Source organism: Salmo trutta, chromosome 26, assembly GCF_901001165.1.
Source record: "Salmo trutta chromosome 26, fSalTru1.1, whole genome shotgun sequence".
Taxonomy (NCBI): Eukaryota; Metazoa; Chordata; class Actinopteri; order Salmoniformes; family Salmonidae; genus Salmo; species Salmo trutta.
The window spans coordinates 3,551,545-3,574,723 of record NC_042982.1 but is presented as its reverse complement, the minus strand read 5'-3'; the positions used below and the strand labels follow the sequence as shown (position 1 = coordinate 3,574,723).

The 23,179-nt window shown below is 44.4% G+C and overlaps 1 protein-coding gene across 1 annotated transcript in view; it reads left to right on the top strand.

The window, feature by feature from the left end:
* Nucleotides 1-23,179, top strand: part of LOC115162913 (dedicator of cytokinesis protein 10) — a gene marked incomplete in the record, with an annotated part of 159,506 nt that overhangs the window by 73,839 nt on the left and 62,488 nt on the right. The window contains 15 exon segments of the mRNA XM_029714424.1: nt 7,195-7,267; nt 7,834-7,962; nt 9,698-9,832; nt 10,762-10,960; nt 14,758-14,843; nt 15,858-15,941; nt 16,211-16,369; nt 16,835-17,068; nt 17,290-17,412; nt 18,453-18,535; nt 18,781-18,903; nt 19,214-19,293; nt 19,761-19,948; nt 22,151-22,216; nt 22,331-22,423. Of these exon segments, the coding sequence (XP_029570284.1) occupies nt 7,195-7,267; nt 7,834-7,962; nt 9,698-9,832; nt 10,762-10,960; nt 14,758-14,843; nt 15,858-15,941; nt 16,211-16,369; nt 16,835-17,068; nt 17,290-17,412; nt 18,453-18,535; nt 18,781-18,903; nt 19,214-19,293; nt 19,761-19,948; nt 22,151-22,216; nt 22,331-22,423 (1,855 nt within the window).

Genomic DNA, 23,179 nt, shown 5'->3' with positions numbered 1-23,179 from the left:
GGTCCTGCTCACACTGCCCTACCCTGTGCTTTGACCTCTTTCTCCCCTCTCTCTCCAGATGAAATCTCGCGTCTCGTGACGGCCGGCCGCCCAACAACCTGCCCACTTGACCCTATCCCCTCCTCTCTTCTCCAGACCATTTCCGGAGACCTTCTCCCCTACCTCACCTCGCTCATCAACTCATCCTTGACCGCTGGCTACGTCCCTTCCGTCTTCAAGAGAGCGAGAGTTGCACCCCTTCTGAAAAAACCTACACTCGATCCCTCCGATATGAACAACTACAGACCAGTATCCCTTCTTTCTTTTCTCTCCAAAACTCTTGAACGTGCCGTCCTTGGCCAGCTCTCCTGCTATCTCTCTCAGAATGACCTTCTTGATCCTAATCAGTCAGGTTTCAAGACTGGGCATTCAACTGAGACTGCTCTTCTCTGTGTCACGGAGGCTCTCCGCACTGCTAAAGCTAACTCTCTCTCCTCTGCTCTCATCCTTCTAGACCTATCTGCTGCCTTTGATACCGTGAACCATCAGATCCTCCTCTCCACCCTCTCCGAGCTGGGCATCTCCGGCGCGGCCCACGCTTGGATTGCGTCCTACCTGACAGGTCGCTCCTACCAGGTGGCGTGGCGAGAATCTGTCTCCGCACCATGTGCTCTCACCACTGGTGTCCCCCAGGGCTCTGTTCTAGGCCCTCTCCTATTCTCACTATACACCAAGTCACTTGGCTCGGTCATATCCTCACATGGTCTCTCCTATCATTGCTACGCAGACGACACACAATTAATCTTCTCCTTTCCCCCTTCTGATAACCATGTGGCGAATCGCATCTCTGCATGTCTGGCAGACATATCAGTGTGGATGACGGCTCACCACCTCAAGCTGAACCTCGGCAAGACGGAGCTGCTCCTCCTCCCAGGGAAGGACTGCCCGTTCCATGATCTCGCCATCACGGTTGACAACTCCCTTGTGTCCTCCTCCCAGAGTGCTAAGAACCTTGGCGTGACCCTGGACAACACCCTGTCGTTCTCCACTAACATCAAGGCGGTGACCCGATCCTGTAGGTTCATGCTCTACAACATTCGCAGAGTACGACCCTGCCTCACACAGGAAGCGGCGCAGGTCCTAGTCCAGGCACTTGTCATCTCCCGTCTGGATTACTGCAACTCGCTGTTGGCTGGGCTCCCTGCCTGTGCCATTAAACCCCTACAACTCATCCAGGATGCCGCAGCCCGTCTGGTGTTCAACCTTCCCAAGTTCTCTCACGTCACCCCGCTCCTCCGCTCTCTCCACTGGCTTCCAGTTGAAGCTCCAAGTCCATGGTGCTTGCCTACGGAGCTGTGAGGGGAACGGCACCTCCGTACCTTCAGGCTCTGATCAGGCCCTACACCCAAACAAGGGCACTGCGTTCATCCACCTTTGGCCTGCTCGCCTCCCTACCTCTGAGGAAGCACAGCTCCCGCTCAGCCCAGTCAAAACTGTTCGCTGCTCTGGCACCCCAATGGTGGAACAAGCTCCCTCACGACGCCAGGACAGCGGAGTCAATCACCACCTTCCGGAGACACCTGAAACCCCACCTCTTTAAGGAATACCTGGGATAGGATAAAGTAATCCTTCTACCCCCCCCCCCCCGAAAGATTTAGATGCACTATTGTAAAGTGGTTGTTCCACTGGATATCTTAAGGTGAATGCACCAATTTGTAAGTCGCTCTGGATAAGAGTGTCTGCTAAATGACTTAAATGTAAATGTAAATGGAGCGGGAAAAAAACATAATTAAAAAGGGAGGAATATACAGTGAGTAAAGGAAAGTACATTTATTCAAATGTGAAGACAAACTTTGGAATTTAAAACTGCTAAATGAGTGAACTTGAGGATGAAACGTCAGTAAGTTAAGTGAATGAAGATCACGCGACTGAGGAAAATAGTTCTGTGGTTGAGGGCAATATTGAAGTGAGTGACAATCAGGAGGCTATTGAGAAATGAAAATTGGCTGGAATTACTAGATTACTAGAGCCGGTCAGCATGAGTGAATGGGTGACAGGCATCGTACCAGTCCTTAAGAAGGATGCTGAAATCAGGATATGTGGAGACTTTATCCTTTTCCTGCAGTGGGCTAAATCAGGGTCACACAGTGTTTCTTGCTGGTCTTAAGCAAATCTATTTTGAAACAAAAGTATACACCTCACAGACATGGTTATGGGCTTAAAAAAAGAAGCCACCTGTACCATGTCAGATAGAGTTGAAATGTATTACATTTTGATCTGCATCCCAAAATTACACTTGATATACTTCACAGAAGACTGAAATATAACAAAACCGTTTGACATAGAAACACCAGTTTTTTTTTAGTTTTTAAAAATTAATTATGAAATCATGAAAAATATTAATAACATTCCACCCATGAGGCCATAGAGGACGATTTGGTCAATTGACTGCAGGAAAGGGCTACAGTCACAGTTAACCCTGTGTTGTCCGCTGAACAGTGTCCGCTACCACACATCAAAGACCTTTTCGCAGGTTTAGCTGGGGGTCAAAAGATCAGTGAAATCGACCTCTGCCAAGCCTACTTTCAGATTCACGTGGATGAAAAGTCGAAGGAGCTGATTGTCGTGCCACATAATGGGCTCTTTAGGTAATGTCCTCTACCGTTTGGAATCACAAGTGTGCCAGCGCTGTTCCAGAGAGCGATCTTGAGTGGATTGCCAGGAGTACAATGCTACCTGGATGACATCCTCGTCACTGGAAAGGACGAAGAGGACCATCTCCAAAATGTATATTTGACCTGACAGAGATTGAAGGACTACGGACTGCGAGTTCATCGTTTGAATACCTTGGACACGTCATTGACGCAACGGGCCTCCATAAGGCTCCATCCAAGGTCAATGCTATCTTGGACAGCCCAGCTCCTCAGAATGTGAGCAAACTACATTCTTTCCTGAGTTACTAACTATGGACGCTTTATCCCAAGCTTAGCAACGAAGCTGAAGCCGCTGCATCAGTTGCTTTGTTAGGACAGAACAATGCGAGAAAACCAAGAAAACACTCCTGAAATCTGAGGCACGGACACACTTTGACCCATCATTGCCCAGCCAACTAGCTTGTGATGCTAGTCTGTATGGTGTGGGAGCAGTCGTGTCCCATATCATATCATGGCTTCAGGTGAAGGGAAGCTGATCGTTTTTGCATCGAGGACATTGAAATTAACTACGCACCGATAAAACGAGAAGCCCTAGGCATAGTTTCTGGAGTGTGTAAGTTTCACCAGTATCTGTATGGGAGTTCACCCTTTTTACAGATTATCATCCACTGGCGAGCATCTTTGGACCACATACTTGGATTCCATCACTTGCTGCAAGCAGAGTGCAAAGGTGGGCTTTGTTGTTGTCATCACACACCTACGACATCAAGTATCGCAAATCAGAACTGCACTGCAACGCAGATGGACTCTCCAGGTTAGCAGTACAAGTGGTCATTGGATGGAAGCATTGCGATGAAAGCGAAAACATGTTCCTCATGTCAGAAGGTTTGCAAAGTACATCAACTTTCACCTCTTCATCCGTGGGATTGACCGGAAGAGGCGTGGCAACTCATACACAATCGACTTCACAGTTCCATTCAAAGACAGAATGTTTCTCATGGTAGTGGATGCTCAAAGTAAGTGGCCAGAGCTTGTCATCTTGAGGTCTACTACTGCAGGGAAGACTATTGAGATGCTTGGAGGTGTTTAGTTGGTTCGGATCGCCACTCCAACAGAATTGGCTACAATCCTACAGGTGAATGGCGTACAGCACATCAGGTCTGCACCATATCATCCATCTACCAACGGGCTGGCGGAGAGGATCATACAGACCATGAAACATTAAAAGCGTCTCAGGATCAAGGGACCCTGCACCAATGCTTGAACAGCTTCCTAGTATCCTACAGGAAGACACTCACACAACCACCAAGGCTTCGCCTGCATCGCTACTCATGAAGAGATAGCTACACACAAGCTTCGACCTACTCAAACCTCCGAACGCAAATGAGACAGTACAATACTACAGTTTACTATAGTACTTACTATATAATTCTGTAATAAACTGTAGTATACTGTAGAATACTAGACTACACACTGTAGTATTCCTCGATCATAGTAGTACTTAGTATAGCATTTTGTAGTATACTGTAGAATACTGTAGTAAATACTAAAGTATTATCCACAAAAAAACACTAAATGCTACAGAAATGTCTGCAAAACCACTACCATCCGCAAAAACACAATCGTTTTAGCAATAGTAAATACTACAGCATTTAATTTGCTATACCCTGCCCATTCCCCTCCCCCATATCCCAATTTGTGCCACTCGTAAGTGAGACACCTACATGCCCAGTATACACCATATATTGTGTTCCCTACAGGTTATAGAAAAGAGCAGAAGCTCTGAACTACGTTCAGAACCCAGTCCTTACCTACCTGTTATGGAAAATGTGCTATTTTAGTATTTCTCCAGTATATCTCCTCAAGGACAAAGACCACCACTTCAATATCAAAGATAATTAAACGAAAACACTTTAGTAAATACTACAGTAATGTTCCTAAAAACTACAGTATACTATAGTCTGCAAAAACACTACAGTAAAACCTACAGTATAATACAGTCCACAAAACCAATGCAGTAATTACTATGGTGTACAACAGTAAATACTACAGTATTCACTTTAGTGTTTTTGCGGTCTTCAGTCCCCACAAGACTACAGTGAATACTACAGTGAAGTCTGCAAAAACACTACAGTGAATACTATAGTATTCCACCATAGTATACACTATAGTATTTTTTTCATGTGGGATGTCAACAGGAGAGCCAAGTCAAATGTTGTGAACAAAGACAGCTTTTAATACTGGAGGAAGTGTCTTGGCTACAGTGGGGGGGAAAAGTATTTGATCCCCTGCTGATTTTGTACATTTGCCCACTTACAAAGAAATGATCAGTCTATAATTTTAATGGTAGGTTTATTTGAACAGTGAGAGACAGAATAACAACAAAAAAATCCTGAAAAATGTTATAAATTGATTTGCATTTTAATGAGGGAAATAAGTATTTGACCCCTCTGCAAAACATGACTTAGTACTTGGTGGCAAAACCCTTGTTGGCAATCACAGAGGTCAGACGTTTCTTGTAGTTGGCCACCAGGTTTGCACACATCTCAGGAGGGATTTTGTCCCACTCCTCTTTGCAGATCTTCTCCAAGTCATTAAGGTTTCGAGGCTGACGTTTGGCAACTCAAACCTTCAGCTCCCTCCACAGATTTTCTATGGGATTAAGGTCTGGAGACTGGCTAGGCCACTCCAGGACCTTAATGTGCTTCTTCTTGAGCCACTCCTTTGTTGCCTTGGCCGTGTGTTTTGGGTCATTGTCATGCTGGAATACCCATCCACGACCCATTTTCAATGCCCTGGCTGAGGGAAGAATGTTCTCACCCAAGATTTGACGGTACATGGCCCCATCCATTGTCCCTTTGATGCGGTGAAGTTGTCCTGTCCCCTTAGCAGAAAAACACCCCCTTAGCATAATGTTTCCACCTCCATGTTTGACAGTGGAGATGGTGTTCTTGGGGTCGGTCATAGGCAGCATTCCTCCTACTCCAAACACGGCGAGTTGAGTTGATGCCAAAGAGCTCCATTTTGGTCTCATCTGACCACAACACTTTCACCAGTTGTCCTCTGAATCATTCAGATGTTCATTGGCAAACTTCAAACGGGCATGTATATGTATTCTTGAGCAGGGGGAACTTGCGGGCGCTGCAGGATTTCAGTCCTTCACAGCGTAGTGTGTTACCAATTGTTTTCTTGGTGACTATGGTCCCAGCTGCCTTGAGATCATTGACAAGATCCTCCCGTGTAGTTCTGGGCTAATTCCTCACCGTTCTCATGATCATTGCAACCCCACGAAGTGAGATCTTGCATGGAGCCCCAGGCCAAGGGATATTGACAGTTCTTTTGTGTTTCTTCCATTTGTGAATAATCACACCAAATGTTGTCACCTTCTCACCAAGCTGCTTGGCGATGGTCTTGTAGCCCATTCCAGCCTTGTGTAGGTCTACAATCTTGTCCCTGACATCCTTGGAGAGCTCTTTAATCTTGGCCATGGTGGAGAGTTTGGAATCTGATTGATTGCTTCTGTGGACAGGTGTCTTTTATACAGGTAACAAACTGAGATTAGGAGCACTCCCTTTAAGAGTGTGCTCTTAATCTCAGCTCGTTACCTGTATAAAAGACACCTGGGAGCCAGAAATCTTTCAGATTGAGAGGGGGTCAAATACTCATTTCCCTCATTAAAATGCAAATCAATTTATACCATTTTTGACATGCGTTTTTCTGGATATTTTTGTTGTTATTCTGTCTCTCACTGTTCAAATAAACCTACCATTAAAGTTATAGACTGATCCTTTCTTTATCAGTGGGCAAACGTACAAAATCAGCAGGGGATCAAATACTTTTTCCCCCCACTGTAGGTACCGTACCTACCTTAGTTGTATGTAGTAGTACTTAGGTACTGTACCTACCTTAGTTGTATGTAGTAGTACTTAGGTACTGTACCTACCTTAGTTGTATGTAGTAGTACTTAGGTATCGTACCTACCTTAGTTGTATGTAGTAGTACTTAGGTACCGTACCTACCTTAGTTGTATGTAGTAGTACTTAGGTACCGTACCTACCTTAGTTGTATGTAGTAGTACTTAGGTACTGTACCTACCTTAGTTGTATGTAGTAGTACTTAGGTACTGTACCTACCTTAGTTGTATGTAGTAGTACTTAGGTACTGTACCTACCTTAGTTGTATGTAGTAGTACTTAGGTATCGTACCTACCTTAGTTGTATGTAGTAGTACTTAGGTACCGTACCTACCTTAGTTGTATGCACAAAGTGTCATGGGTGTTGAATGTTGAACTGATCAGTGGTGGAAAAAGTACTCAATTGTAATACTTGAGTTAAACTAAAGATAATAGAATAGAAAATGTCTCAATTAAAGTGAAAGTCACCGAGTACGACTTAAGTATTTTTTCCTCGTTACCTTACACCACTGGAACTGATCCCCGTCTCCCGTTCCATCATTATTGAATTGTTATAAAGACGTGGTTATGAAGCCCACGAGACATGTTAATCACATACATGCCAAAGCAAACATAAAGAAACATATCAAATCTCTCTCTCCCTCACAGGAAGCTGTACAAGGCGGAGAAGTTGCCCTCCCACTCCTTTGAGATTGATCATGAAGACGTGGACAGGGATGAGGTCAGGCCTGTTTTCATGGATCCTATTCCCTTTAAATTCACTACTTTTGAACAGGGCCCATATGGCTCTGGTCAATAGTATTGCACTACATAGGGAATAGGGTGTCATTTGGGACTTAGCCTGAGTATGATGAATAGTCAGAGGCCATTGATTAGCCCTACTGTTAAACTGTCATGTCTGCTCGCATAGTTCTACTCTGTTGTTTCTGGTCGAGGTCCATTGAGTACAAGCTTAATTCAATTGAATTCAACTGAGCCAGAATCAATGACTCTCCAAAAGCAATATCCTCTATGGCTCATCCAGGTTCGGCTCTGTTACAGCAGGTGTATGTTCATGACAAATTAGGCAACATAGAATGAAATAGATCAAAGTAGCATATTGTATCTCGATGGCAGACATATTTAGACCTTGGTCATTGAGACATAGTTGGTCCCAAATGGCACACTTTGTAGTGCACTACTTTTGCCCCGAGCCCTATAAAGTTAGTGCATTTCATCGAGAATAGTTTGCCACGTGGGATGTACCCTTCGAGCCTGATTGAAAGATGTCTGTTTTGGTTTTTGCAGGACACGACGTCTTTGTCCTCGTCTAAAGGAGGGGGAGGAGGAGGAGGAGGAGGGATCGGTGTGTTCCGATCGGGATGGCTCTATAAAGGGAACTTCAACAGCACTGTCAACAACAGCATCACTGTTCGGGTGAGGAAGTGTGCCACAGACTCCCCCACAATACCCCCCCCCTCAATTAAATTCAATTCAAAGGGCATTATTGGCATGGGAAACATACACTATATATTGAAAGTATGTGGACACCCCTTCAAAATGAGTGGATTTGGCTATTTCAGCCACACCTGTTGCTGACAGGTGTATACAATCGAGCACATAGCCATGCAATCTCCATAGACAAACATTTGCAGTAGAATGGCCTTACTGAAGAGGTCAGTGACTTTCAATGTGGCACCATCATAGAATGGTGTAAATCTCGTTGCCATTGGACTCTGGATCAGTAGAAACGCGTTCTCTGGAGTGATGAATCACGCGTCACCATCTGAAAGTCGGACGTGCGAATCTGGGTTTGGCGGATGCCAGGAAAACGCTACCTGCCCGAATGCATAGTGCCAACTGTAAAGTTTATTGGAGGAGGAATAATGGTATGGGGCTGTTTTTCATGGTTCGGGCTAGGCCCCTTAGTTCCAGTGAAGGGAAATCTTAACGCTACAGCATACAATGACATTCTAGACGATTATGTGCTTCCAACTTTGGGGCAACAGTTTGGGGAAGGCCTTTTCCTGTTTCAGCATGACAATGCCCCTGTGCACAAAGCGAGGTCCATACAGAAATGGTTTGTTGAGATCAGTGTGGAAGAACATGACTGGCCTGCACAGAGCCCTGACCTCAACCCCATCGAACACCTTTGGGATGAATTGGAACGCCGACTGCGAGCAATATCAGTGCCCGACCTCACTAATGCTCTTGTGGTTAAATTGAAGCAAGTCCCCGCAGCAATGTTCTAACATCTAGTGGAAAGCCTTCCCAGAAGAGTGGAGGCTGTTATAGCAAACCAACTCCATGTTAATGCCCATGATTTTGGAATGAGATGTTCGACGAGTAGGTGTCCACATACTTGTTGTAGTGTATGTTTACATTGCCAAAGCAAGTGAAATAGATTACAAACAAAAGTGAAATTTTCTAATTCTTTGTGGTTCTGTCTCTCGTGCTCTCTCTTTGGTGCCTTTCTTCCTCTCACTCTACCTCTTGCTCTCTCTCTCTCTCTCTCTCTCTCTGATGCCTGTACTCCTCTCTTTGGCGTTTCTTCCCCTCTCTCCACCATCTTTTTTTTTAACCTCGTCGTAGGACTTTTTCCTACTACATTCCTCTTTCTCTCACACACACACACACACACACACTCTCACACACACACATTTCTTGACTCTCTCTATCGTCTCACTCTTTTCCTGGTCTCCCTCTCAGCCTCTCCCTCCCATTCTGTCTTCTGAAAAAGCAGACTCTTAGTCAGACCGGCCCTGCAGGGTCCTGGCACTTTTTTATGACCTCATCAGTCCCCTGTGGCTTTAAGTTATGGCCTGTCTCTTCTAAAGAGACTTTGTGTCAATGTAGAGCACCACTGGCCCAGGCCATGTCCAATTTACTGTCACACGGGTTACATATTCAGTGGCCTGCGTCCCAAATGGCACCCTGTTCCCTATGTATTGCACTACAACTTTATACAGAGCCCTACCCATAGGGCCCTGGTCAAAAGTAGTGCACTTTGTAGGGAATAGGGTGCCATTTGGGACAGAACCTCAGATCACATACTGTGGTGACACGTTCAGCGATGAACGGAGGGTGTTATTGTCTGGGTTAGGGTGACTACGTCTTTATTGCCTGTAATTGATGTTGATGGGGTTGTATTTTTATTTTGACGTCCTTGTAGTCGTTCAAAAGGAGGTACTTCCAGCTGACACAGCTGACTGATAACTCCTACATCATGAACTTTTACAAAGATGAGAAGATCTCCAAAGAACCTAAGGGCTGCATCTTCCTGGACTCGTGTACCGGTGTGGTTCAGGTGGGTAGACGATGATGGAGTCCCAATAGACTGTGAAATTAGATTTGCACACACTCAGGCACACACACACACACACGCGTGCGCATGCACAAATACATGCACACACCACACATATAGATTGACACACTTGCTAGCTGTATAACGCCACTGGCACACATTAAAACCAGTTCCCTATAGACTATCCAATCGAGGAGCTCGGAGTGTTGCAACTTTCCCTAGCTAAGACTCTTGAGAGGAAATGAACTGAACAAAAATATAAACGCAATAAGTTAAGTGTTGGTCCCATGTTTCATAAGCAGCAAACCAAAATCTTAGAAATGTTTCATATGCTCTAAAAGATTATTTCTCTCACAGATTTGTTTACAACCCTGTTTGTGAGCATTTCTCCTTTGCATATCAAGAAGCTGATTAAACAGCTGAGGAGTATTTCTGTCTGTACTAAAGCCCTTTTGTGGGGGAAAACTCATCCTGATTGGCTGGGCATGGCTCCCCAGTGGGCGGGCTTATGCCCTCCCAGGCCCACCCATGGTTGCACCCTTGCCCAGTCATGTGAAATCCATAAATTAGGGCCTAATTCATGTATTTCAATTGACTGATTTCTACTGTAACTCAGTAGAAATGTAGAAATTGTTGCATGTTGCGTATATTTTTTTGTTCAGTATAGGTGTAGTCAGGTCTATAAATGCAGCAGGAAGGCTACCAAAGAACTCTTAACTGTGTCCCAAATGGCACCGTACTCCCTACATAGTGCAGAACTTATGACCAGAGCCTTATGGGTTATTGTAACACAATGTTACAATACGGATACGATAAGAGATTTCACAGACGCAACTAGTCGTGCACTACCCAAATGCACAAAATTCACTCATTTACTGACCTGTCTGTCAAAGTACTGTGCGAACTAACACTAACCAAAACAACCCCTGTAGAACAACCGTCTGAGGAAGTACGCCTTTGAGCTGAAGATGAACGAGGTGACGTACTTCGTGCTGGCGGCGGAGAGCGAGCAGGACATGGAGGAGTGGATCAGTACGTTGACCCGGATCCTCCAGATCAGCCCCAACGACGGCCCCGCCCCACTGACGCAGCTGGACCGTAAGAATGTAGACCTCATCGACACACGGCATGGTGAGTACTCTGGACCTCCATACAGATTCAGGATCAGCTTCCCCTCCCCCAATCCTAACCGTTACCATTAGTGGGGGGGAAACGCTAAACTCACCCAAGATCAGCGTCTAGATGCAACTTCCCCCTACATCTACTCTGGACCTGGTTCCGGTTTATTAGGACACAGTGTAGTAAAACATGTCGCAACGGATAATGAGAAAGAGTGTTTCTTATTATGACGAGCCCAGACAGTACCTCACTCCATTTTCAACCGTTTTTCTTCTGTGTGCCTACTGAACACGACCCTGATGATGAGAAGAGACACACGCTTCGTAACGTGTCTTGGAAACAAGACTTGAAAAACAACATCTCCAGGAAGATGTTCGCTGACCGCTTGCTGTCTCCCACGGTGATGTAGTATCACTGAGTTTCATAGAAAATTACTTATGGGAGCAGAAAATGCTGAGTGGACATATTCCTTTTTATTTCTACTTAGATCCTGACACCTAAGCCTCATAGCCCCAGAGTGGGACAGGAAAGACTAGAGGAGTTTCGAATATAGATTAGAATATGCCCACCAGAACCCGAGCCTGGTTCCAGATCTGTTTGTGCTGTCTAGTCAACTTCTTATGTATTCGGCTTGACCATGACCATAGGAGTTGGTAAGACAGCACAAACAGACCTGGGACCAGGCTACCATAGCCCTAGGGTTGATTACAGAATCATAACAGTGAAATAACATCATACTTAACGAAGTTGGCAGAACGCATTTGCTGTAATTGAAGTCTGGTATTCATAATGACTGTAGGATATTCTGCCACGGATAAGTTGAGACTTAATGTGCGGTGACTTGTTCCTCACTGTTAGTGTTACACCAGGAAATTGGACCGGACACAAGGCAAAACACTCCAACTTGGTTTTTATAGCTTAAACGTAGTAAAAAAAAAGCCTCGGTGTGGAATATAACCAAACACACACCGCCCTGGACCATGGAGAATTGAGGTTGTGAAAACGACTACGAACGATGTAATAGCCGTAGTCATCATGGCTCTGTGTTGCTGTACTAACATGAGGTTAAAGTTCGGCGTACTGACTGACCTGAGCCTTATTAGCCATTAAGCTCCGTATAATATCACCTGGAGGTGGTGTGGTGTACAGTTTCATCAACCGGCGCTGGCTGGTGGAGCTCCCAGGGCTAATGCAGAAACGAACAACAAGTCATGCTTAGTTAGTGATTATCCAGGAGTAGGAGTAGTGGTGGCTATTCAACAACCTGATGGTCTGGGGGTAGAAGCTGTTGGCCATTCTGTTAGTTTGAGCCATGGTGCTCTTGTACTGCCCGTGCCTGAGTGATGGAAGCGGGGAGAACAGGTCGTGGCTCGCGTGGCTGAGGTCCCTGGGGACAGGGTGAATTTCTTCAGCCTCCTGACAGTTGCTGTCGGGCCTTATTCTTCACAGTGTCCATGTGGTTTGACCATTTCAGCTCCTCTGAGATGTCTAATCGTTTCATTCCGAACAGAACCACTGTTCTGACCGGAAAAATAAAGTTCTGAACCGGTTCAACCCCCCAAAAAAGTACCCGTTAATAACGTTCCTTTCTGTTCCTTTTTTAACCTGTGAAATCGACCGTTTTTTTTATAACGTTTAGCTCATTACATTACTTCACCAATCAGTGCAGATAGAGCAGGCAAGCTAGTTGTTTACAGGCGTCATGGAAAGACAAGTGTAGCCTATGGCGCAAGATGAGACTGACATTTTAAGGGTGGGGAGAGAGCGAGAGGGTTACATTATCTGAATTAGGTCCGCAGAATTATACCCAGGAGGAGCGGCTTCTACTGGATGAAGGAACTTTGAATGTCCTTTGAGCTAGTTAGCTAACAATCTTGTGTGTGAGAGGGCTGCCAGACTTAAAAACAAATCTTACCTTTTTGTAGTTAATAAATCCAGCGTGAAACGTGCTAACTAATCCTTAACTAGGATTGAAAAAGTGAATCCATTCTTCTCTAGCTAATAAAACATCCCTATCTTCACATGCTTCTAACGTCAGCACAGTAGCCTACAGTATGCTTCGGAGGGGCAGGTAGCCTAAACACGCATACACACAAGATTTTCAGCTCGTAGACAGATGCTGGAATAAGTTTCTGAGTGACAGAGTGGGGGCTTTGCATAGGTGCTTTTGTTGCGTGCCTGGAATGTAAAATAAAGTTATTACCGGTTTCCATGCTTTTAAAATAACAGTTCTCTTTTGGAGCTGTATGGATCACTTTTGTTCCCGGTTCCATTTCAGTTCCTTGAAAAATTACTTATTTTCCGGTTTTCGGTTCCGTTCCCTGAACCGGTTCCAACCCTTGGGACGAGGTAATGTTGCCTACCTTCACCACCTGGGTGCGGCCTGTCAGGAAGTCCAGGACCCACTTGCATTGGGAGGGGTTCAGTCCCAGGGCTGTGAGCTCTGTGGTGAGCTTAGAGAGCACTAGGGTATTGAAGGCCGAGCTGTAGTCGATCAACAGCATCCTCACATATGCATTCTTCTTGTCCAGATGGGTGAGGGCAGTGTGCAGTGCAATGGTGATTGCGTCCTCCGTGGATCTGTCGGGGCGGTATGCGAATTCGAGAGGGTGGAGTGTGTCAAGGGAAGGAGGAGGTTATGTGGTCTTTGACTCTCGAAGCACTTCATGATGACGGAAGTGAGTGGTGCTACGGGACGGTAGTCATTCAGTTCAGTTACATTCCCTTTCTTGAGCACAGGGATGATGGCTAGAGAGAGTTTGAAAATGTCAGAAAACACAACAACTAGCTGGTCTGCACATGCTCTGAGGGCGCGGCTAGGGACGCCATCTGGGCCGGCAGCTTTGCGAGGGTTAACACGTTTGAATGACTTACATTTTATTTATTTATCTTATTTTACCTTTATTTAACTAGGCAAGTCAGTTAAGAACAAATTGGAACAGTGGGTTACCTGCCTTGTTCAGGGGCAGAACGACAGATTTTTACCTTGTCAGCTCGGGGATTCTAACCACTAGAGCGTTGGACTTGGACTTCCTCCTACCGTAAGCACGTAGCCCTTGTCCTTAGGGGCTCTCCTCGGCAGCTCAGAGTTGTTTTGCATGAACCGTGAGAAAAAGGTGTTTAGCTGTCTTTTTGTAATCTGTGATCGTTAGAAACCCCTGCCACATATGCCTAGTATCCGACCCGCTGAATTGCTCCTCCACTTTCTCCCTATACTTGTGTCTCGCCGTCTTGATCGATCTTCGTTGGTCGAATTTGTTCTGTTTAACCATGCAATGAGAGAAGAGGTGCAGCATCAGCAGACCTAATACACATTCAGGGCTCTGCACTACTTCTGCTCTTTCTTTCTTTCTCTCTCTATTCCCCTTCCCCTTCTCTCTCTCTCTCTCTCTCCTACCCACCCATCCCGCTCTCTCTTTCTATGTGAAAGAAAACAGCTGTCTATTTCCATCCCTCTCTTTGTGTGGGGCCTCCTTTACAGTATCACATAAAAGGTTGACCCACACTGGCTGAATGGAGGGATGATAGTGAAAGGATAAATACATACAGTAAGCTCCATTAGAGGCCAGGGAAGGCCAGTGTGTGAGAGAGAGAGAGCGCTCCCCTACTCCCCCTCACCTCCCCACCTCTACCCCTCTCAGAACACACTCAGGTATGGCGGCTTCCATGACAACAGCCTTGCAGTCTCCCTCTCATTCTATAGCCGTCATTGAAGACCAGAGGAAATAAGCCATTATTAAAAACAAGAATGGTAGACATGATTTTCACCGGAGATATTGCCTGTAACTGTCTGTCTCTTTCCCCACCAGACGTGTGTGATCTGTCTCTAAGCGACGTGTGTTTACCTGAGAATGAAGAGACGACAGAGAGCGGCATCAACCCTGAGCTGGCCAAGGTGGGTGTGTGGAGATGTAATTTGACCCGTAAAAAATTATCAATGCTTCTACTTGTATTATGCTAATTTCAAATCAAATCAAATTGTATTTGTCACATGCGCCGAATACAGTGAAATGCTTACTTACAAGCCCTTAACCAACAATGCAGTTTTAAGAAAATACCTAAAAAAAGTAAGAGATAAGAATAACAAAAAATTGAAGAGCAGCAGTAAATAACAATAGCGGGGCTATATACAGGGGGTACCGGTACAGAGTCAATGTACGGGGGCACCGGTGTCAAGGTAATTGAGGTAATATGTACATGTAGGTAGAGTTATTAAAGTGACTATGCATAGATAATAACAGAGAGTAGCAGCAGAGTTCCATAAGGTGGGGGGGGGGGTGCAATGCAAAAAGTTTGGGTAGCCTTTTGATTAGCTGTTCTTGAGTTTTATGGCTTGGGGGTAGAAGCTATTTAGGAGCCTCTTGGACTTAGACTTGGCGCTCCGGTACCATTTGCTGTGCGGTAGCGGAGAGAACAGTCTATGACTAGGGTGGCTGGAGTCTTTGACAATTTTTAGGGCCTTCCTCTGACACCGCCTGGTATAGAGGTCCTGGATGGCAGGAAGCTTGGCCCTGGTGATGTACTGGGCCGTACGCACTACCCTCTGTAGTGCTTTGCGTTTGGAGGCCGAGCAGTTGCCATACCAGGCAGTGATGCAACCCGTCAGGATGCTCTCGATGGTGCAACTGTAAAACATTTTGAGGATCTGAGGAACCATGACAAATCTTTTCAGTCTCCTGAGGGGGAATAGGTTTTGTCGTGCCCTCTTCACGACTGTCTTGGTGTGCTTGGACCATGTTAGTTTGTTGGTGATGTGGACGCCAAGGAACTTGAAGCTCTCAACCTACAGCCCCGTCGATAAGAATGGGGGCGTACTCGGTCCTCCTTTTCCTGTAGTTCTCCTTTAGTACATATTCTGTATATTCTGTATTTTATTTGTGGGGATATCTTCTCTCTTTCTCTCTCTCAGTATTTCTCTGAAACTGAGGAGGTGGTCCGGTCGGCCAGAAGAGAAGAGAGGCTCAACCTGTTCTCCCTGGACCCTGACACCCCGGTAGGTAGTGTTTGGGGGTTAATACACTGACACTGTAGGTACAGTATAGGGGTTAACACACCTTGTGCAGAACTGTTGGTGGTACAGTACTGCACAATTCACCTGTTAATGAAGTACTGTTAGGTCAGCGATGGTAATCTCTGTCCCAGGAGGGCCTCTGTGTCTGCAGGCTTCTGGTCCAGACCAGTACTTACACACCACAATCAACCTCAGCCCACTGATAGTCCAATTGTGTGCTCCTCCTCTGATGCTGTCTGGTTGCGTGTCAGGTGTTGAGGAGTCCGCGGGAGGAGCACCCTAGGGGTGAGGGCCACCCAGTCCGTCCCTTCGAGGAGAAGCTGGGGAGGAGGCTGATGATCGCCTGTGGATCCCTCAACCTGACGCTGCAGGGCTGCATCAATGAGACCGAGACTGGTCCTGTCACCAACGTAAGACCCCCTTAAAACCACAAGTACACCACCACCATCTCACACACTCGCGCACGCACACACGCACAGTTCTCCATAGAGGTAGACTTAGCATGGGCGACGTTGCGACTAACAGCGCCGCAGATATTGAGATGCGCTCATGCGTTACATACTGATAGTGCTCAATGGTCTAAACACTTTTCACTCTGTTGTTTACTGTGCTGCGATGGATGATCCTATATCAGATATTGAGTGCAGGGGTCACTGGAAAAATGAATAGCGTTCATCTTTTGAATGATTTGCTTGGTGCAATACTCATATGCTAACGCTTACGGGAGTAGGAATAAGAGAAGGTTTGAATCCTAATCAACCTGCCTACAAATTGTGTGAAGTACAGTAGAACAACATGGCAAGCATGTCAAAGCTGTGTGCTGGAAAACCTTGGTAAAGCCCTGGTGCTCATCACATGTAATATATCCCCATCAGATTGAGCCCTTCTTTGTGACTGTGGCCCTGCTGGATGTGCGTGAGGGAAGGAAGGTGTCGGCTGACTTCCACGTTGACCTGAACCACGAGACGGTGCGCCAGATGCTGGGTGGCGCTGGGTCGGGAGGGCCCGGGGCGGGGCAGGAGAATGGCCTGAGCTCCCCTGCAGAGAAGAGACCTGGAGACTGTCACCTCAGCCTGGACCTGGACGACTGGCTCCGCTTCCCCAAACAGGTACGCTACGGCAACGCTCCGGAGGAAGTTTCCCAAAGGGGCAGATCTAGGATCAGTTTCAGCAACACACAGAGGGGATGGGGAAGAACTGGGAATGTCATAGGGAGAAAAGAGAGATATTTACTCCTTTCTTCTGTGTGTGTGTGTGTGTGTGTGTGTGTGTGTGTGTGTGTGTGTGTGTGTGTGTGTGTGTGTGTGTGTGTGTGTGTGTGTACACGCAGGCCATCTTCTCAGTGACACACCCCCACACGGACATTGTTCTAGTGGCGAGGGTGGAGAAGGTGCTGATGGGAAATATTGCCGCGGGAACAGAGCCGTACATCAAGAACACAGACTCCAGCAAGGTGACGCAACTCTACAGCACAGTTAAATTCTCTCTAACTATCCCCCCTCACCTTTATAGCCTATTTCCTATGGGTAGGGTTGAAAAATTCGGGTAACTTTCCCCAAGTTCCCATTTTTTCCAGAAATGTATTTATTTATTTAATTGTAGTTTTGCGGGATGGAATCTCTTGAGATGCACAATCTCCTTTTCAAGTGTCCAAAAAAAACAAAAAAAAGAACAATACTTAGAAACAAGAATAATATGGCAAATACTTTGTAATAATAATAATAATAACAATGAAATAACAATAATAAAAAACTAAAACTTACATTAACAGCTAAAAAAAGAAAAAATACTAATAGACTTGCAGCTAATAAAAACTACAAATCCAGGATAGAAGTATCTTGGAATCAGGAGGTAATAAGCAGGAAATCTATGAATCCTCCAACCAGGAAAAAAATAGAAATTTGGGGAAATTACAGGAATTGTGTAACTCTACCTATGGACAATCTATTATGGAACATAAGTTGAAGGGAGTCAGTGTGTAGAACAATGTACAGTAAAACACAGCTTGTTTTCCCCAGGCCCTTAGTAGTGAAACAGCGGTATGCACAACCTTTACAGGGTCTTTCCAGTGAGATTTCTTGTAAAGCTCTATTTAAATTCCCCTTAATCACACAGGAAATCAGATGGTTTGGAAATACATTTTTCCTCATAGATTTTCCAAGAGTTTTTTCCAAGATGCCCCCATAGAATTCCACAGAGTGGAATTCTGAAATCCTGGCCTTGGTTTGGGAAGTTGAGTGGATGAGCAGACGAGAGCGCTGCGCCTCCTGCCAGGTTCATGACACCCCTGTTGATTTAGACTTGCAATGTATCTACGTCAAGTATAATTTACTGGTGTTTTCCCGAAACCCACCGGCAGACTTCAAGAATATCAACAATGCTTCCCGTTTTTTAAAGTAATGTTTCCTTCTCTCTGACTCTCACTCTCATTCTCCCTCCCCCACTCTGCCCCCCTCTCTCTCCATCTCGCTCTCTGTTCCTGTCCTTTTGAAGACGGTTCAAAAGATGCTGAAATCCAACAAGCAGTTCTGCAGTAAACTGGGGAAGTACCACATGCCCTTTGCCTGGTGCATCAGGTGAGGGACACTGAGCCACACTGTTTTCTGTAATCCTACTCTCTCCATATCCAATTATTGACCTTTTCGCCTTTAATGATCAAACTGCATCACACGGATGTCTATAAAGGTGTAGGTAATTGATATGTATCTTACACTCTAAACTATCTTCCTGTCTGTCTGTCTTGTCTGTGCATCCGTCCATCTATCTGTCTCGTCTGTTCTGTCTGTTCTGCCTGTCTGTCTTGTCTTGCTGTCTGTCTCAGGTCTGTGTTTAAGGACAATCAGGGGACGGTGGACCGGGAGTCTCGCTTCTCGCCCCTCTTCAAACAGGAGAGCAACAAGATCTCCACCGAAGATCTCATCAAGCTGGTGTCGGAATACAGGAAGTAGGGCACCGAAAAGACATCAAGATTGCGTCCCAAATGGCCTATTCCCTATTTAGTGCACAACATTTGACCAGATCCCATAGGGCTCTAGTTGAAAGTAGTGCACTATATAGGGAATAAGTTGCCATTTGGGATGCAGACCAAATAATGTCAGTTCAACCCATGGTCCAGATCCCTTTTTAGGTCATAATTAGGTTGTAGAGTTTGTCATGACCACCTAACCTGACCTGGAAAACTCCTGGCCCTAGTCATAGTGAATGTATGGTGCTCACTGCTCACCCATTCTTTGGCTCTCTCTGTGTCTTTGCAGGGCTGAGAAGACCAGTAAACTGCAGACCATTCCAGGGAACCTGGACATCACTGTGGACTATGTCCCTATGGAGCATCCAAGTTAGTCAAACACTTTTATGTTCTCTTTCTCTCTCTTTTCTCTTTCTCACTTCGACAAACCTCATGTCTCCCTTTCTCGTTCTATCTCGCTCTCTTCTTTATTTTCTCTTTCCCTCTCTCGCTCTACCTCTCGCCTCTTTATCTCTTTCTACCCCTCCCTCTCTCTCGCTCTCTCTCTCTTTTTCTACTGTTGATAGCCGTCAGTGTTACAGGTATTACAAATGTCTTCTCTCTCGCTCTATCTCTCTTTATTTTAACTCTCTCTCTCTCTCTCTACCTCTCCCCTCTCTATCTCTATTTATACCCCTCTGTCTTTCTCTGTCTCCCTCTCTCTCTACTGTTTCTCTCTCTATCTCTCTTTCTACCTCTCGCTCTCTACTGTTGATAGTCATCAGTGTTACATGTATTACATATGTCCTCTCTCTCTCTCTCTCTCTCTCTCTCTCTCTCTCTCTGTCTGTCTGCAGACTGTGTGACGTCATCCTATGTGCCTGTCAAGCCCTTCGAGGACTGCAGCCAGCACCAGGCCACCGTGGAGGTGGAGGAGTTTGTCCAGGACTCCACCAAGTTCACCCAGCCACACCACGTCTACAAGAACCACGTCTACGTCTACCCCCGACACCTCAAATATGACAGCCAGAAGAGCTTTGCCAAGGTACCGTACACACCCAAACCCACACACCACTAATTTTATTTTCTTCATTTTTGTTATGATTTATTATTAACCCCTCCACCAGGAGGACAAATATCTCAGCCACTCTCAGCCCATCCCACCTATCACCATAGACCACCCTTGTTTGGTTTCCATGTACCATATATTTTACCAAAAAAATTTAACCTTTCTAATCATATATTATCCACAGATTGTGAGCTAAAGATGAAAAGCTTTCCTACGAGTATTAGTATATTATTTATTGACTGACTATGGCTTTCCATATCGCCCAACTCTGCTATTTGTAAGGTTCATTTTAAGTGCATGTTGTGATTTTCTAACCATTCCTGAACCTGTGACCAGAAACAAGCTACATAGGTGCAATACCAGAATAAATGATCTTTTGATTCTGTCTCTTCACAGCAAAATCTACAGAGCTGAGATTGTTGTATGCCCCATATATATAGCATTCTGTTGGTGGCAAGAATTTTATATAGTAATTTAAATTGAAAACCTCGAAGGGTTGAATCAAGTGTAGTTTTTTTGTACCAGTTCATAAAACCATGTGCCATGGAATTGGTACATTGAAAATCTCCTTCCATTTATTTTGCAACCTGTATGGCGCAGCTGTCAACATTTTTGTCCTCAGATGAAACTGCTATATTTTTCTATTTATGCCAGTTCCTTTCACCCAATTTGTGTCTTTTAATATATTGGCGGCAAACAAGTTCCATACCTTCTCCCTTTTCCACTTGCCTCCTCCATTTTTGTGGTAATGCTGCAATCAGTTGGTTGTAAGTTTGGATTGAGCAGATATTCCCATACATTTTTGATAACTGAATGTGACATAACTCCTCAGTTTCTATTCATAATATCATTAATAAATATAATACCTTTTTTTTATTCCATAAAGAATGTATTTTTATTAATCAGTATATTTGAGTTTAACCATAACATTTGTTGTAATATTTGTTTTATCTTTTCTGGAAGATAAAACTGAAATTGTAACCAGCTTTGTATGGCTTGTTTAAGAAAGAGCGATACTTTAAACAAAATGTAATTTTCAATTAGTCGGAAATGAGAAGTTTTAATCTGTATGAAGGCAAAAAAATTCAATTTTTGAACAAAGGATGAGCTTTTCTTAATAATCTACTGGAGAACCATTTTGGGTTTACGTATAACTTATGTATGAGTGAAGCTTTTAATGAGAGGATTAAAGCATTAATATTTTATAATTTTAGCCTCCCAAACTCATGGCTTAGCATTCCAAATAAAATGAAATATTTTTTGCTCATATGATTTAAAAAATGAGTCATCTGGAGTAGGCTTTGCCGTTAGTAAGTAAGTAAACTGTGATAGGACCAAAGAGTTAATCAACATGATTCTTTCCATAAATAGACAAGTATTTACCTCTCAATGGTTTCAGAATTTTATCTATTTTTTCTAACTTTCTATTGAAATTAATTGTGGTAAGTTAATTGATCATTTTTGAGATGTGAATACCAAGTGTCTACTTCCCCATCTGCCCATTTTATTGGTAAACTACAAGGTAGTGTAAACACTATATTTTTTAATTAATCCAGTACGTAATATGGTACACTTGTCATAATTAGTTTTAATCCAGAGAGGCTAAAAAGTGATAAAGATCTTCAATGAGACTGAGCAGGGATCCAGATTGTGGACTTAAGAAAAAACTAGAGTCATCGGCATACATTGACACTTTTGTTTTTATCCCCTGGATTTCTAACCCCTTGATGTCCTTGTTGGATCTATTTTTAATAGCTAGTATTTCAATGGGCATAATAAATAGATATGGAGACAACGGACAGCCTTGTTTTACTCCTCTTAAAAGCTCAATACTTTCTGAGAAGTAACCATTATTTACTATTTTACATCTGTGGTTGCTATACATAACTTTAACCCATTGTATAAGAGATTCACCAAAATTAAAGTAATCCAGGCATTTATATATAAATTCTAGTCGTACTTCATCAAACGTCACTTGTGATATATACTCAGAAATATCATGGCAAGGAAACCTATATAATGGAATCGTGATACTGGTATTGTGAAAACTGTACTAGATACAAAGAAAAGGACATGTAGTAGACACACAAGTCACACTGTACATATATGGTACCTCTTTGCAGACACACATGAAATACTGTATACTCACAAATCTAACAACGTCATTTTCATTCACAGGCTCGTAACCTTGCAGTCTATGTGGAGTTTCGGAGTTCAGATGAGGAAGTTGCCAAACCTTTGAAGGTGTAGTATCTTCTCAATATCTTCTTTGTCATTGATAGCATTTAGAGTATCATGGTGCATTTTTTGAAAAACGTCACTTTTCTCTTCATTTGTTTTTTTTACTTGTTGCCTCAGTGCATATACGGCAAGCCTGGGGGTCCAGTTTTCACCACAGCAGCCTGTTCGACGGTCCTTCACCACTCCCAGAACCCAGACTTCTATGATGAGGTGAGTGTGGAATGAGAGTGTTGAAGAGGTGTATGGCTAGGGGGAGAGGAATGGGAAGAGATTGATTGGAAAGGGGCATGTGCAGGGCTCTAATTGCCTGGTAGCCAGTTTTGTTTGTGCCTAGGCCAACTCTTCTGATGCTCATTATCATGAATGAGAGAGGCTGAAGCACAATCAGACATGCAAATTCATGTGGAATTTCTTTCCTCCATTATGCATTTGATACAATCAGTTGTGTTGTGACAAGGTAGGGGTGGTATACAGAAGATAGCCCTATTTGGTAAAAGACAAAGTCCATATTATTAACAGCTCAAATAAGCAAAGAGAAATTACAGTCCATCACTACACACTTTGAAAGTTTCTTTAAGTGCAGTCGCAAAACCATCAAGCGCTATGATGAAACTGGCTCTTATGAGGACCGCCACAGGAAAGGAAGACCCAGAGTTACCTCTGCTGCAGAGGATACGTTCATTAGAGTTACCAGCCTCAGAAATTGCAGCCCAAATAAATGCTTCACAGAGTTCAAGTAACAGACACATCTCAACATCAACTGTTCAGATGAGACTGCGTGAATCAGGCCTTCATGGTCGAATTTCTGCAAAGAAAGCACTACTAAAGGACACCAATAACAAGAGGAGACTTGCTGGGGCCAAGAAACACGAGCAATGGACATTAGACCGGTGGAAATCTGTCCTTTGGTCTGAGATCTTTAGTTCCAACCGATGTGTCTTTGTGAGACGCAGAGTAGGTGAACGG